Consider the following 15431-nt stretch of genomic DNA (forward strand, 5'->3'; position numbering starts at 1 on the left):
AGGTAACAGGAGGAAAAGACGATGATGTCATTCATACCATCTCCATAGTAACCTGAGAGGTTACAGGAAAACAGGTGATTATCATGAGGACGGGGCCAAACATGAGACCAGGTAACTCCTCCCCCTGCGGTCCTACCTCCGTGAGACAGAACTCTGAGAAACGGCTCCAGGACGCTCATGTCGACCCGGCTCTCCTGGGGAGGGTCACCTGTGGAGAAACAGCGCCACCTTGTGCCCTGACTGTCCACCACGTCCTCCCTCTCCAGAGCTCCCAGTTCACTCTGGTACGACCTGACAGACCTGGACCCGATGGGTTCGTGACGGTGGGACGCCACGCCAAGACGCCGCAGGTCGTCTGGGAAACAAGTCTAACATCATTTTCTGAGTTTTCTCACCTGAACCCGGCGGCTGTTTGACCTCTGACCTCTCACCTTCCAGATCCAAGTCGTAGATGGGGAAGAGCAGTGATTCGCTGTCTGAGGGTGTTTCCATGCCGTCTAGATCAAGGTCGAGCCCGGTGTCATCGTGGTCTTCAGGTGAGGGGGAGAGGAAGCCCGAGGGGAAGTCGTCAGAGACGGTGGACTCACTGCGACCTGACGATCATCAACGTTAACTCATATTCAAACATGGTGACGTGCAGAACAGGAAGTGGGTTAATTACCTAGAGACAGACTGAGGGCCGGAGCCACCAGCACTTTCTTCTTCTTTGGACGTAACCCTGACAACAGCAGAGTGCTGGGAGGATCTGCAGACAGGAAGTGACTTAAATATATTATTATATCATATACATATCATTTTAAACTTAAAACTTGAGGAGATAAGAATCATGTTGTTTCTGGTCCAGATGTCTGAATGTGGAGACGTGACACAGATAAAACTTTATTTATACAAAATAATAAAGAATCTTTAACAGTGAAAACAGTTTTTTTTTGTATAGAATTTATGTTTGTATGTATTTATATGGTATCATTTAATTTTAATCTTCTTATTTTATTGTTAGCAGGTAAATATTATATTTGTATTTAGTATTTTTAAGTATTCTGTTATGATGTGATTATGATTATGGTTGTTAATTATTTATTAAAGTTTCGTTAATTTATATCTTATTGTAATTTTCACATTTTATTTTGTATGTTTCATTTTTAAATGTACTATTAATTCATACCCTCCTCTTTGTCTCTGTGGTAAAATGATGATTTAGTTCTGGTACCTGGTCCGTCTCTCGTCGGAGTCGAGGATTTCTGCTGAGACTCGACCTCTGTTGCTCCTGACGACAGGAAGAAGACAGGAAGTCAGACAGAAGAACGAGACAAGAGGAGGAACAGCAGAGAGGAAGTTACCTGTGAGGAGATCACACAGCTGCTCATCATCACCTGCTGAAGACAAAGACATGATGAGGTCAGATTTAAATCTGAGGACGTGAAGACGGACGAGTGTCCTCACCTTTCTCTTCTCCGGTGGACGTCTCTCTCTCCGTCTCCTCCTCATCTTAAAAACAAAGAGATTTCAACATGAACAGAGACGACACACCTTGCTGTTCCTGTCGCTGCCATGGCAACACGTTCACCTGTGTCCTCTAAGGGAGAAGATAAGAAATATTTACATTTGACTGGTGAATAAACAAAATATTAGATTTTTAAAGTCAAGGTTAGATTTGTTCTCTGAGAGAAAGTTTATTTACTCACATCAGGAACTTTAACGTTTGACCCACTGAAAGAAATGACCAGATTATATCCATCCCAGAATATATAATACTCTGGATTCAATGTTGCCATGGGCAAGAAAGTCCGCCCTAAATATTTATCTCTCATTCAATCAAACTGTCCAAATAAAAGCAGCTGAATTGACTGTGACCACTTCCTGTTTGCAGTGATAGAAACTTAAAAACATTAAGATTCTACATGAAGTTCTGACTCTTTCACACGTTTCTCCATCATCTTTGATTACACACAAAATGTGAAAGAAGGAAAGTCATTAGCAAACAGTTTATGACAAAATCCTGAAAATCGGTAATTTAATCAAATACTGACACAAACAGATGATTTCTTGGAAAACGTATTAGTACCTGGTTCATCAGGAGGAGTTGTAGTGGTAGCTGATGTACAACATGCAGCTACTGTCGTAGTATCTGTGGTAGTTATATCAGTAGTCGTATTGGTTGTAGTAGAACAAGTGTCAGCAGCAGTAGTAGTAGTATTGGTAGTGTCAGTTGTAGTAGTATCAGTGGTATCAGTGGTATCAGTATTTTTAGTGGTATCAGTAGTATTAGTGGTATTAGTCATGTTGTCGGTGTCGTCCGCTGCCTGTGACGACCTGCACACAGAGACACACTGAAAATATTAGATAATAATTTCTCATTGATGTAATTTTCATCTTTTGTTTCCCTCAGTTTTTTTTTGTACTTTAAATATGTCTTGGCTACATCTTCCAGCCTTTATGCTAAGCTAGGCTCACCACATCCAGGTACAGAGTTGTGCCACTTCACACCTACACGTCCTGATCAGGTCCTGATAACTAGTGATGAGTTTTCATTAGTTCAAGAGAGAGCAGGTCAGAGTGGAGGAGGACACAGAAACTCCACTGAGCACCTGAGAAACTCTGTGTTTCACAGTTTCCTCTGTTCTTCAACAAAGTCCCTGAGCGGCTGCTTCACGTGCACGAGCTCTGATCTCACTGCATGTGTCTCTGAGCGAGTGAGTGGGAGCGGAGCCCCGGGGCCTTTGTGTGTGCGCTGTCTGGGAGCACACACACACACACACACACACAGTCACACAGTCACACAATCACACACATTTTCTCTCGCTCCTGGTATTTCACACAATGGCCTGATAAGATGATGATTGAGTGAGTGAGTTCTACTCTTGCTGGAGTGAACGTCACTCACGTTCATCATATGTAAACTGTTTCGTTCAGTTCATCAATCACAAAAAATATGAACGCGTTCATGCACAACCCTGTCCAGGTACCATCTCGGACAGTAAGAGAAATTAGTCCAAAATGATGGACTGCTCCTTTAAGAGCCTGCAGGCTGATCGTGGTGCGGCCGACCTACGATTGTTTTACTGAAACATTTTTTCAGACGTCTCACTAACACTCCAATGAAATGATTCATCTCATTACTCATGAACCAGGTGAGCTGGTGTAGAAATACTTCACTGTCACAGTTTCTAAAACACAACGTTTCTTCTCTCTTTGAGAAGCTGAAACATTTTCTGTCATAAAACTGATAAAAATATGAACATTATTTACCAGTTGAATGTGTTGAGAACTGTGACGTGTGTTCACCTGTAACAAGGTCAGAGCTTCACCAGCTTCAGAGCAGAACAAGTATAAATACTCGGTAAATACTCGGTAAATACTCTGTCAACATAGTGAACTTGATCTAAACAGCTGAAGACTAAAGACAAACTAAAGAACGAGTGAGAAAAGGAAACTTACAGCAGGTAGACGCTCTCTCCGCCAGTCCACAGGAGGGTGAGACAGGTGGGAGAAGTGAGACTGGTTCAGGACAAACAGGTCTGAGGTCAAACTGCTGCTCACCTGATGACATCACCTGATGACATCACACTGTTTATCAGGTTGTGAGTGGACTCTGACTCCTCACCCGTCTGTCTCTCTCGCTTTCAGCAGAGGTGTGGCACGTTGTCATGGCAAGGGCCTGTACAAGCAGAGGTGTGGTCGAGCGTGTTCACACCTGCTGACAGTTAGGTGTGAAGGTGGTGAATAGAATATAAAACAGACTTCACTGCTGTGACAACAGGTAAGAAGGAGAAACGTGTTAATCAAATTTTACAGTGACTGAACATGTGATTTAACATCATCACTAAAATAAACAGGCTGGAACTAAACTTCTCCCACAGCTCCTGCTGCGGGTTGGACTACAACTCCCAGCAGGCACCACAGCCACTCTATAAAAATACTCATGCACGCACGGGCGGCTGTGGCTGAGGGGTCGAGCGGGCCCAAACAGAAGGTCGGCAGTTTCATCCCAGTCGTCCCTATCTGCATGCCGAAGTGTCCTTGGGCAAGATGCTGAACCCCGAATTGAAATTGAAGTGCTGCTAATAGATGCACTGTGTGAATGTGTGTGTGGATGGCTGACTGTGCAGAGAAGCTCAGAGTCGCCTCCTGCTGGTTCACAATGACACTGAAAACAAACCAGAAATTAAAGTATGTCAGAATGAAGACACAGGCAATATAATGTAATATATTATAATATAATATATTAATAGTTAAATTCAGGGGAAGTTGTGAATCACATAGTTATCATTACTTAATTGTGTCGAGCGCGTGTGTGAACAACGGGGTTCGAACAGAGAGCGGATTCATGTCACACTACACGAGGACTTGTGACAGTGACACAACATTACCACACAACTACACAAAACCCACATGACAAAGTCTGAACATCCACCAAAATATGAGTGAACATAACAGTCCCATGAGCCTTTGCAGCGTGCTGTCCAATCAGAGCGAGCGGCTCACCGACACCGCCCGTCCCGGGTGAGCGGGGTCTACGTCTCACTTCAACGTCTTGAAACAACAGGGTATTAGATTTACTGACCGTGTTCAGCCGGTGGAGCGGAGTTTATGACATTATCAGTGACAATCTGACGCCGATCCGCCCGTCAAAGCTGCTCTGTAACATAAATGTAACGCAGCAGTCGGGGTCGGCTCATGGAGGAGAAGGTGAAGGTTCGTTTGTTTTCTCCTCATGATGAACTGAAGGAGACAGAAAGACATGGAACTCTCTCTGGTGTCAAAGATCTTTACCATGAGCGGTTTTATTTCACTGTAACAAACTGCATCTTTTTAAATGCTGCTAACAGCGCTAGCTAGCTAGCTAGCTTTCTTTAAACAACCGATTTGTTTGTGTTTATCTCATTACCTCTGTTTACTGGGAGTAAACAAACTTACTCTGTGTTGTAATCAAATGTAAATAAAAAGGAGCTAGGTGGCTAACAGCTAGCGCAGCGTGTTTTAAAGTTGAGCGGATGTGACGTAATGACGTGTTGTTTGCGCCCTGTGATGGGCGGGGCCTGTGAGCAGGGAGAAATGTAAACAACCTTCACGTTCACCGTAAATCTGAAGCTCCGGTGTTTCCGGTGTCTCCGGTGAGAAGCGGCTCATCCACCGACCGTCAGTGGCTCCGGGGTCAGTTCACGTCTCTGCGGCTTCACACACAACTTGTCTGGGTTAGCTCGCTGTGCTAGCTGCTAGCTGCTAGCTCCGGGACTGAGTGTCAGAGCTGAAAGCAGCTTAACGGAGGCTTCAGCCGCAGGTTCCGGGTTGTGTTCGGGGAAGCACCGGGGGAAGCACCGGGGACCGAGAAGCGTCACCGGGAAGTTCAGCAGGTGTTTGAGTCCGGTCCTCATCAATCTGATGAACTCTGACCCACATTCACTCACAGGTACTTCCGGCTGTGTTTACAAACCTGCAGGTGAAGATCCAGCTGTTCTCCAGCTGTTCTCCATCTTGTTCTCCATCCTGTTCTCCAGCTGTTCTCCATCCTGTTCTCCATCCTGTTCTCCAGCTGTTCTCCATCCTGTTCTCCAGCTGTTCTTCATCTTGTTCTCCATCCTGTTCTCCATCCTGTTCTCCAGCTGTTCTCCATCCTGTTCTCCAGCTGTTCTCCATCCTGTTCTCCAGCTGTTCTCCATCCTGTTCTCCATCTTGTTCTCCATCCTGTTCTCCAGGCTGTTCTCCATCCTGTTCTCCAGGCTGTTCTCCGTCCTGTTCTCCATCCTGTTCTCCATCCTGTTCTCCAGCTGTTCTCCATCCTGTTCTCCAGGCGGTTCTCCGTCCTGTTCTCCAGGCTGTTCTCCATCCTGTTCTCCATCTTGTTCTCCATCCTGTTCTCCAGGCTGTTCTCCATCCTGTTCTCCATCTTGTTCTCCATCCTGTTCTCCATCCTGTTCTCCATCCTGTTCTCCTTTATTTCTCCATCCTGTTCTCCAGGCTGTTCTCCAGGCTGTTCTCCATCCTGTTCTCCATCTTGTTCTCCATCCTGTTCTCCAGCTGTTCTCCATCCTGTTCTCCATCCTGTTCTCCAGCTGTTCTTCATCCTGTTCTCCAGCTGTTCTCCATCCTGTTCTCCATCCTGTTCTCCAGCTGTTCTCCATCCTGTTCTCCATCTTGTTCTCCATCTTTCTCCATCCTGTTCTCCAGGCTGTTCTCCGTCCTGTTCTCCATCCTGTTCTCCATCCTGTTCTCCAGCTGTTCTCCATCCTGTTCTCCAGGCTGTTCTCCATCCTGTTCTCCAGGCTGTTCTCCATCTTGTTCTCCATCCTGTTCTCCATGCTGTTCTCCATCCTGTTCTCCATCTTGTTCTCCATCCTGTTCTCCATCCTGTTCTCCATCCTGTTCTACAGGCTGTTCTCCATCCTGTTCTCCATCCTGTTCTCCAGCTGTTCTCCATCCTGTTCTCCATCCTGTTCTCCATCCTGTTCTCCATCCTGTTCTCCATCTTGTTCTCCAGGCTGTTCTCCATCCTGTTCTACAAGCTGTTCTCCATCCTGTTCTCCATCCTGTTCTCCAGCTGTTCTCCATCTCACTGTTCTCCATCCTGTTCTCCATCTTGTTCTCATCTCAGGTGTTCTCCATCCTGTTCTCCATCCTGTTCTCCAGCTGTTCTCCAGGCTGTCCTTGAGCCTGTTTTCCAGTCTCTTTGTGGTTGTGTCTTGAATCTTTGTGGTTGTTTTAGAATATAAACTTTGACTTTCAGATGTGAAATATCAGATGTGAACAGTTTTATTACCAGGACCTGTTTTATATCCAGCAGGAGAATCCTCATTTTAAGTGTCAGTAAAAATCAAGGTGACTACGTCTTATTGTTTGTTGTCACGATGGTGAAACTGACATTTTATTCCAGAGCTTTTAACGTTTAGTTGATCAGCAGAAAATGAATCAGCACCGCTTTTAATATGGATGAATCATGTTTTCCAGGAGGAAAGTGAAACCATCTGAGTGATGAAGTTATCGTTGTGTCTCTTCAGGTCCGACTGGAAGTCTGTTCACTGTTAAGACGACAAACTGAAATAATCCTCCATCGTTGTGGAACAGTGAAGATTCTCTTCATTCATCACCAGACTTGACTTGTGCTGGAAACGGGTGCGTTTGTTTTGTGACCCTCGGCGAGTGGCAGCCTCCTCCTCCATCTTAGATCAGTGTGTTTGAAGTTTGAGAACGTGCGGACACTGCAGCTGTTTCTCTGACCAAGCCTCAGTCTTTGGACTTCTTTCTACTTTGACTGTTTGATAGTGTTTTGCTCTGTGAAGCCTTCGTTTTTCCAGTGTTGATCAATCAATAAGCTGATGATGGCAGATTCCAGTTTACAGCCGGCAGCAGCAGCAGACCTGCTGATTGAACCGATTCTTACCACAGAAACCACCTCCAAGGAACTGATCATAACCACAGCGATGGAGGGGCCGGGCCAGATGATGGAGTCAGATGTCGTAGCTGAGGTCGGCAGCAATTATGGGGATGCAGACAGTCCTCTACCCGGCAAAGACCTGAAGGAGGAGGAGGCCATGCCCTCGACGCTGTCAACTGAAAACGGGACGATGACTGCCGTCCCCACAGACGAAGAATCTTTGTCCACTCTGCTCAGACACATGGAGAATGAGGGGGGGCGGGACAGAGGAGGAGACACAGGTAAAAGATAAAACCAGGCCCAGAGTCTTTACACTGACATGAACTCACAGAGGTTACATCATGTAACTGATTTAAACCAATATTTTTCTAAGCTGCTGTATGTATTGTTGCTTAGAAAATCTCCCAAAGTGACTGAACACGAAAAGTTGTTTAAGTACCTCAAACTGAGTGAATCTTAAAAATAATGAGGAAGAAATGTTCATTATGTCAAGAACTATGCTCAGAGAGCAGCATTAGCATAAACTGTTAGCTCAGAGAGCAGGATTAGCTGTTAGCGCAGAGAGCAGCATTAGCATTAGCTGTTAGCTCAGAGAGCAGCTTTAGCATTAGCTCAGAGAGCAGCATTAGCTGTTAGCTCAGAGAGCAGGATAAGCTGTTAGCGCAGAGAGCAGCATTAGCATTAGCTCAGAGAGCAGGATTAGCTGTTAGCGCAGAGAGCAGCATTAGCATTAGCTCAGAGAGCAGCATTAGCTGTTAGCTCAGAGAGCAGGATTAGCTGTTAGCTCAGAGAGCAGGATTAGCTGTTAGCGCAGAGAGCAGCTTTAGCATTAGCTCAGAGAGCAGCAATAGCATTGGTGGTTAACTCAGAAGGCAGGGTTAGATGTTAGCTGAGACAGCAGCATTAGTTGTTAGCAAGATTAGCTGTTAGCGCAGAGTGCAGGATTAGATAGACGGACAGATGTACTTTATTGATCTCAACTTGGGAAATGATTGCGTTACAGCAGCATGTCAAGGGCAGGGCACATAGCGCGAAGTAGCAATGAAACAGATACGAAGAATTTAAGTAGCTCAAAATAGAATGTAATAAACATAAAAAGTACTAAAGACTATACACACTCCACAAGTAAATGATACACAATAAAGTACTAGAATACACAACAACCATAACCCCAAACCCTAACCAGAAGGTCAGCTGTTCTATCCCAGTCTTTCCTAGTCCGCATGCCGAAATTGCCTTGGACAAGATGCTGAACCCCAAGTTGGCTGCACATAGATGAACTGGACGATGTGCGTGTGAATGTAAACTGTAAAGAGCTTTAAGTGGTCATCAAGTCTATATAAATACAGAGCATTTACCATTTGTACAGTGTTATCGCTGTGGGCAGGAAACACTTCCTCTATCTGTCCTTGTGGCAGCTGAGCTGAGCCAGTCTGTTGGAGAAAGTGCTCCCCTGTCTGTCCACTAGGTGGTGGAGAGGGTGCTCGTGGTGGTCCATGATGGATAACAGTTTGTTAAGCGCCCTCCAACACCACTTCAAAAGAGTCCGGTTTGCATCGAATGATGGAGCCAGCCTCTTAATCAGCTTGTTGAGTCTGTTGGTGACAGCAGCAAAGTACAGTGCACTGATAGAAGATTTCCAACATCAGATCTCAGCTTCCTTAGGAAATAGTCTGCTCATCTCTTTGTTGGTTTTCCACTTCAGTCCGTTGTCGATGTGGACGCCAGGTACTTGTTATCCTCCACTGTGACAACATCCTCTCGCAGAATACGCAGTGTCTGTGAAGCCGTCCTCTTCCTCCTGAAGTCGATCCCTATCATCCTCGTTTTGGCCACATTCAGAAGCAGATGATTTCTACCAGCCCACTCCACAAAACCATCCACCAGCGCTTTGTACCACCCTCCCTCCCATCACTTAAACACCCAACCACTGCAGAGTCATCAGAGAACTTCTGCAAGTGTCATGACTCAGAGGTGTGAAGAGGAAGGGCGACAGTACAGTCCTCTGCGGAGCTCCTGTAGTACTCACCGCCACTTCAAACAGAAAACTGCCTAGATGGACAAACTGAAGTCGGCCTGCCAGATAGTCAGTAATCCAGGAGACTGGATGAGTCTATCCCCGTCGCTTGCAGCTTCTCTCACAATGACTGTGGACGATGGTGGATCCTGATCTTGATGGTGGATCATGATCGTGGTGGCTGCTGACCGTGGACTATGATCACATCAAGACTGCTTGATATATAATACGTCTCCTCAGATACTCGAACATTACTGACAATAATCCATCAGTTCATTGACCTTCAGCTACAAAGTGTTTATTCTAATCAAAGCTGTAAATACTCTGATCTCTCTGATGTTCTCTGTTCCACGGGACATCTGTTCACTTGTGTCCGTCCTGGGAGACGGATCCTCACATGTGTCTCTGAGGTTTCTACCTTCTTTACCTGTTAAAGGTTTAAGTAGTTTGACTCTTGTTGAGGGTTAAGAACAGAGGACGTCTCACCTTGTTAAAGACCATGAGACAAACTGGGATTTGTGAATATGAGACTATACTAATAAGATTTGATTGATTGATTGATAAGCAAACGCTGGATGGTGTTGAACGCACTGCAAAAATCTAAGAATGTGATTCTTCTTGATCCAGATGATTAGTTGTTAGCCCAGACAGCAGGATGCTAGCTTAGAGACTCTCAGACCAGAGTTTGTTTGTGTCTGTAGGTCTGGACCTGGACCTGGAGGACAGCTCGTCTGCAGCGACAGCGGGCGGTTCGGAGGACCAGCAAGAGTCCACAGACTCTGCGTCCTTCTCCATCCCCAGTCTGGAGCTGTCAGACGGGGTCACAGCCACAGGAAACTCCCAGGACGTGGAGGACAGCTTGTCCTCGTCCTTGTCTGCTGTGGGTGCGCAGGGCTGCACTCTGTCCGCCGGGGTCGGCGATCTGAAAGATGGCGAGGCACTGGAGGCTGCAGGTGAGTCGTCTCATTGTCTTTGTTTCAGAGGAGGTCTCATCTACAGCCATCACAGTCTGTTCAGTAAAATCTCAGATCATATCTTAAATTTAAGAGACAGAATCCAATCTAGTAATTAAAAAAACAGCTTTAACTCGGGCAACAAATGTGAATAATCACAGTTAAAATTATTCATTATAAAGTCATTTTGTGCAGAAAAACACTTGTGAACTGTAGTCGTCCTCTTGTCTGCAGGGGGCGCTGTCGCTGCAGCAGCTGCTGCTCCTCCTGCTGTCGCCTGCTCCTCCTCGTCAGCGGCAGCAGCAGAGGCAGCTTCTTCTGTACCGGCGTATTACCTGGTGAAGTGGATCACCTGGAAGGAGAAGAAGACGCCCATCATCACTCAGAGTGAGAATGGACCCTGCCCCCTGCTGGCCATCATGAACACACTGTTTCTGCGCTGGAAGGTAAAACCCATGAACACAGTTTGGATTCCACATTCAAGCATTTGTCAGAAATATTCTAAGTTATTTTAACTCGATTTTTATACAAAGTGGAAACTCAGTTGTTCACTGTGACATCACATAAAACCTTCAAACATCTGAATGAATAAAGTTGAACAATTGTACGTTTTAGAAAACCAGGAAATTATCATAAAGTTTTCCAGTCGCAGATCTGGACCATTAACTGTGTGTGTGTGTGTGTGTGTGTGTGTGTGTGTGTGTGTGTGTGTGTGTGTGTGTGTGTGTGTGTGTGTGTGTGTGTGTGTGTGTGTGTGTGTGTGTGTGTGTGTGTGTGTAGGCTAAGCTTCCTGCTCAGACGGAGGTGGTCACCACCGAGGACCTGATGTCTCACCTGGGTAAGGTCTCACAGAGCTTTGAGCCAATCAGCTGCTGAGTTTGTCTGCTCTTATTTTGCTTGTTGCCGAGATCAAAGCCGACGTGTCAAACTGATGTCACTGTTGCTATAGAAATGGACAAGTTTCCACGGTTACCAACGGACGTAAATTTCATCTTGTGCCCGAAAATTTGATTAATGCAGCGATGACACCTTGTACAAATGTGTGTGTGTGTGTGTCTGTAGGAGAGTGTGTGTTGTCTGTCACACCCAGAGAAAAAACTGATGGGATGGAGCTCAACTTCCAACAGGTACACACACACACACACACACACACACACACACACACACACACACACACACACACACACACACACACACACACACACACACACACACACACACACACACACACACACACACCACCGATCATCTTCCCACTGGCAGGAAGTGACTTTCAAAGTAAAGCTTAGCTGGAGATCTGACACATATTCACACTGTGTGTGTGTGTGTTTTTTCAGAACATGAGTGATGCCATGGCCGTCCTCCCTAAGCTCTCCACAGGTCTGGATGTTAACGTGCGTTTCACTGGAGCGACAGACTTTGAATACACACCTGAGTGCATCGTGTTCGACCTGCTTGACATCCCGTTGTACCACGGCTGGCTGGTCGACCCACAGGTAACTGTGTGTGTGTGTGTGTGTGTGTGTGTGTGTGTGTGTGTGGTCTGCACATGAAGACAAATATATAAGATGAGTGTGTGTTCAGAGTCCAGAGATGGTGTCGGCTGTGGGGAAACTGAGTTACAACCAGCTGGTGGAGAAAATCATCGACTATAAACACTCAGCTGACAGCAGCCGAGTCAGTGAAGGTAACACACACACACACACACACTGTGACAGTACACAGGTTTGATGAATCCACTTGTGCTTAATGTGAACCAGCCCCTCTCCCTGTGTGTGTGTGTGTGTGTGTGTGTGTGTGTGTGTGTGTGTGTGTGTGTGTGTGTGTGTGTGTGTGTGTGTGTGTGTGTGTGTGTGTGTGTGTGTGTGTGTGTGTGTGTGTGTGTGTGTGTGTAGGTCTGGTAGCGGAGCAGTTTTTGGAGTCGACTGCGACACAGTTGTCGTATCACGGTCTGTGTGAACTCAACACAACGGCCAAAGAGGGAGAGATCTCCGTGTTCTTCAGAAACAACCACTTCAGTACCATGATTAAACACAAGGTGGAGACACACACACACACACACACACACACACAGCAACATTGTTTGTCGCGGTAGCCGTTGGTAATAAAGTTGTTTTCTCAGGGTCACCTGTACCTGCTGGTGACGGATCAGGGCTTCCTGCAGGAGGAGCCTCTGGTGTGGGAGTCTCTTCATAACGTCGAAGGCGACGGGAACTTCTGTGACTCTGACTTCAGACTGTGTCATCAAAGAGCTCCGCCCACCGCCCCCCCCGCTGCACAGGAACAACGGAGACAGATCGACCAGGTGAGAGAGACAGACCAGGTGGTTTAGACAGAGCTAAGCTGATTGGTCCTGGTCTCTGACTCATGTCCTTGTTGGCGTTAGGACTACCTGGTGGCCGTGTCCCTGCAGCAGCAGGGCGGGGCCCTGGGGCCCCTCAGTGACCTGGAGTTGGCCCGACAGCTTCAACAGGAAGAATATCAGCAACAGCAGCAACTCCAACAGCAGGGGGCAGTGCAGACACAACAGGTAACACCACACACACAGAGCTGGAGCCTTTTTACAGTGTGATCACACTGTAAAAAGTTAAATAATAACAACATGACTAAAGGTCTTATCTAAACAAAGTGCTTCACATCAAGATAAGATAGAAATAAAGATAAATCTACTGGCTCAGTGGATCATCACCGTTTTTAACCAAACGTCAGAACCACAGAGATAAAGATGGACGACATGACAGCTCCCAAACGTAAAGGCAAATCATGTGGATGGCCCCCTGGTGGTTGGCTGCAGTATAGCTCATAGAACTGTAGAATCTTACTGGATCCCTGTGATGCTGAAGAAACTTCAAAACATCGACAGCTTTCTCACTGAGTTCACTGCAAACAGGAAGTGATCACAGACAGTTTGACTCATGTGGTTTTAACCAAAGTGATTCTTTACTGTTCATGTTCAAAACTTTGTTGATGTAAAGTCTGTTGACTGTTGCTGTTTTCAGGTCAGAGGTCAAGGGTCACAGCAAACGAGGAGGAGAGAGAAGGACTCCGACTGTGTTCTCCTGTAGAGACACACACACACACACACACACACACACACACACACACACACACACACACACACACACACACACACACAGCTCGATGCCAAACCCCAGTGCTTTGTCCGACAGGAAACAGTTTGTGATTCCAGGTTTTGAAAGTTTGTAAATTTGTGTGAAATGAAAACTGAGTCTGGTCAAAGGTGTAAAAACTGAATTATATTTAACTCATGTCTTTATTGTCAATAAAGTTATTTAATTGATGAGTTATATACCATTGATCAGATCAATATAAAGTTTGAACTGAAACATGAAACAGTTTGTCTCTTGTGACGTATTAACATTAAATCATCTTTAAACATCAGGTCATTAATGAAATCGATGAAAAGTCTGTTGTGTTTGATTTTAAAATAAGTGAACTGTTTATTTGTCTTATCGGTTTATAACTGACCAGTAAAACGAATCAATGAAACATTAGATACAGCGTTGAATTATCACTGGCTGATGATGATGTCATCTGTATGTAAATGACCTGAAAACTCGTCACGTGACTTCACGCTTTGACTTAACAAAAAAAGTTGAATTAACCCACGGTCTTGTTTATGAAAACTGGAGAAAAGTGACTCAGATTTCCTTATTTCATTAATTTGACATAACAGTGACCTTTCCATGTCGGCGTGGTGGTGACCTCCGGTGAAACGGATCTTTTCACAATAATCAGCTTTAAAACCAGGACCTAACAGAACTGAAAGAAGGTTTCATGATGTCATTGTTTGGTCCTTTTTTTAACCTTTGTGAGTTAAAACATTTTTCGACAACGTTGATTCATTAAAATACAGGAAACAGAAACGTGAGGTTCACCGTCCACGTTCACGTCCGTTTTCAATCTGGTTTAGAACCTGCTCGTAAACTCGACCATTAAATTTGAATTTTATTAGAAACTGATCAGACGTTTGATGTGACGAGAGAAAACTGAACAAAATATATCTGAATATCTACATTTATATCTCACTTCTGAAATTCTTAATAATTTAATGTTGACTAATCATATCACAGAAATTATTTGATTTAGTTTTAATGATCAAATTGTCGACTCTTTAGATTCATGTCCACATTTCCAAACGTTGTCCGATCAGAATATGATCAAGATCTTTGGGTTTGATCGAATCAGTCAAAATAATGATTTAAAATTAAATCAAAGTTTATGCTCCAAACAGATAAAGTTTATTTTTCATTTTGACTCGTATTATTTTGACTCTTTGTCTCAAAGTTGAAAAGGAAAAGAGACAAACTTAAGCTTCTGTTGAGACGTAAAATAAAAAGAACGGAATAAAATCTTTACCTTTTTCTAGTTTTTTAAAAACTCAGATTATTTCCTGATTTAAATCTACGTAAAAAAAAAAAAACTGTTCACGTCTTAAAACTGAAAATAAAGCGTCTGATTTAACACTGAAAACTTTCCCATCATGCTTTTCTGTGTGTTCGGGGGCGTGTTCTGTATTTCCTGTCTTTTCTTTTGTGTGATTGAAAGCTTCACTGTTTCACCAATTTATTTAATTATTGTCAATAAAAATAAAATCAAACTAACGTGTCGACATGTTTTCTTTTTATACTCCACAGAGGAGGTTCTAGATTTATAAAAAGTGACTGTATATAAACATGACCAGTTTTAAAAGGTCTCATGAGGGGGCGCAATAAACAGCTTCCTAAAACAAAGTGATGGAGTAATTTATGTTTTTCTAATTTGAATTAAAAACCTATTTATGATAGAAGTTTATTTAAATGAGGGAGATTATTTTTTTAAATAAGAGATAAAACTGTGAAAACAAACTTCTATTTCACTTCTATGTCCAGTGTCGTAGAAAACTTGCTATAGCTGTGCATCTCTACAGGTGCGCCCCCTGGTGGATCTACAGTAATCAACAGTCTGAGGTGAACTGAAGCAGCTTCACAACAAACAACCAATGAAAAAACTAATTATTAGTGTTTTCTAGTTATATAATCGATCTGTATGAATTAATGATGAGCAACATTCTTATTTCATCAGCACA

At 44.4% G+C, this 15431-nt stretch overlaps 2 protein-coding genes across 24 annotated transcripts in view; one reads left to right on the forward strand and one right to left on the reverse strand.

The window, feature by feature from the left end:
- Positions 1–4702, reverse strand: part of LOC118124475 (BCL2/adenovirus E1B 19 kDa protein-interacting protein 2) — a 10342-nt gene extending 5640 nt beyond the window's left edge. The window contains exons 1-11 of one of the 13 annotated variants that reach the window (XM_035182340.2): positions 3933–3960; positions 3605–3694; positions 3439–3498; positions 2066–2313; positions 1444–1488; positions 1341–1376; positions 1166–1267; positions 662–745; positions 432–593; positions 137–355; positions 1–52 (exon numbers count right to left, since the gene is read on the reverse strand). The exon at positions 1–52 is cut by the window's left edge and continues 51 nt beyond it. In XM_035182340.2, the coding sequence (XP_035038231.2) occupies positions 1–52; positions 137–355; positions 432–593; positions 662–745; positions 1166–1267; positions 1341–1376; positions 1444–1488; positions 2066–2282 (917 nt within the window). In that variant the 5' untranslated portion in view covers positions 2283–2313; positions 3439–3498; positions 3605–3694; positions 3933–3960. Of the gene's footprint in view, positions 53–136; positions 356–431; positions 594–661; positions 750–1165; positions 1268–1340; positions 1377–1443; positions 1489–2065; positions 2314–3249; positions 3312–3438; positions 4504–4564 lie in introns of those variants that run through there. The other 12 variants (XM_035182333.2, XM_035182329.2, XM_035182327.2 and 9 more) reach the window with 12 other exon arrangements.
- Positions 4542–14963, forward strand: mindy1 (MINDY lysine 48 deubiquitinase 1). Of its 11 annotated transcripts, none has more exons than XM_047344183.1 (12): positions 4564–4695; positions 6996–7110; positions 7384–7653; positions 10091–10342; positions 10577–10788; positions 11123–11180; positions 11405–11469; positions 11680–11838; positions 11927–12029; positions 12238–12380; positions 12465–12647; positions 12729–14963. In XM_047344183.1, the coding sequence occupies exons 3-12, from the start codon at positions 7419–7421 to the stop codon at positions 12912–12914; spliced, it is 1596 nt and encodes a 531-aa protein (XP_047200139.1). In that variant the 5' UTR covers positions 4564–4695; positions 6996–7110; positions 7384–7418; the 3' UTR covers positions 12915–14963. The 11 variants fall into 11 exon arrangements, with proteins under 11 accessions (XP_047200142.1, XP_047200137.1, XP_047200139.1 ...); XM_047344187.1 differs by lacking the exon at positions 4564–4695 and adding an exon at positions 4956–5410 and having other exon boundaries at positions 6996–7653; positions 12729–12872; positions 13342–14963; XM_047344182.1 differs by lacking the exon at positions 4564–4695 and adding an exon at positions 4959–5410.
- The last annotated feature ends 468 nt before the right edge of the window (positions 14964–15431 follow it).

The sequence above is a fragment of the Hippoglossus stenolepis genome, chromosome 17 (assembly GCF_022539355.2).
Source record: "Hippoglossus stenolepis isolate QCI-W04-F060 chromosome 17, HSTE1.2, whole genome shotgun sequence".
In the NCBI taxonomy this organism is placed as follows: Eukaryota; Metazoa; Chordata; class Actinopteri; order Pleuronectiformes; family Pleuronectidae; genus Hippoglossus; species Hippoglossus stenolepis.

What these genes read in the sequence shown, in the direction of transcription:
- mindy1 (XM_047344187.1), top strand. Translation starts at nt 7,314, where the DNA reads ATGATGGCAGATTCCAGTTTACAGCCGGCAGCAGCAGCAGACCTGCTG. An exon ending in CGAGGCACTGGAGGCTGCAG is followed by an intron (nt 10,343 to 10,576) that starts GTGAGTCGTCTC and finishes TCTTGTCTGCAG; the next exon opens with GGGGCGCTGTCGCTGCAGCA. An exon ending in GGGCAGTGCAGACACAACAG is followed by an intron (nt 12,873 to 13,341) that starts GTAACACCACAC and finishes TGCTGTTTTCAG; the next exon opens with GTCAGAGGTCAAGGGTCACA.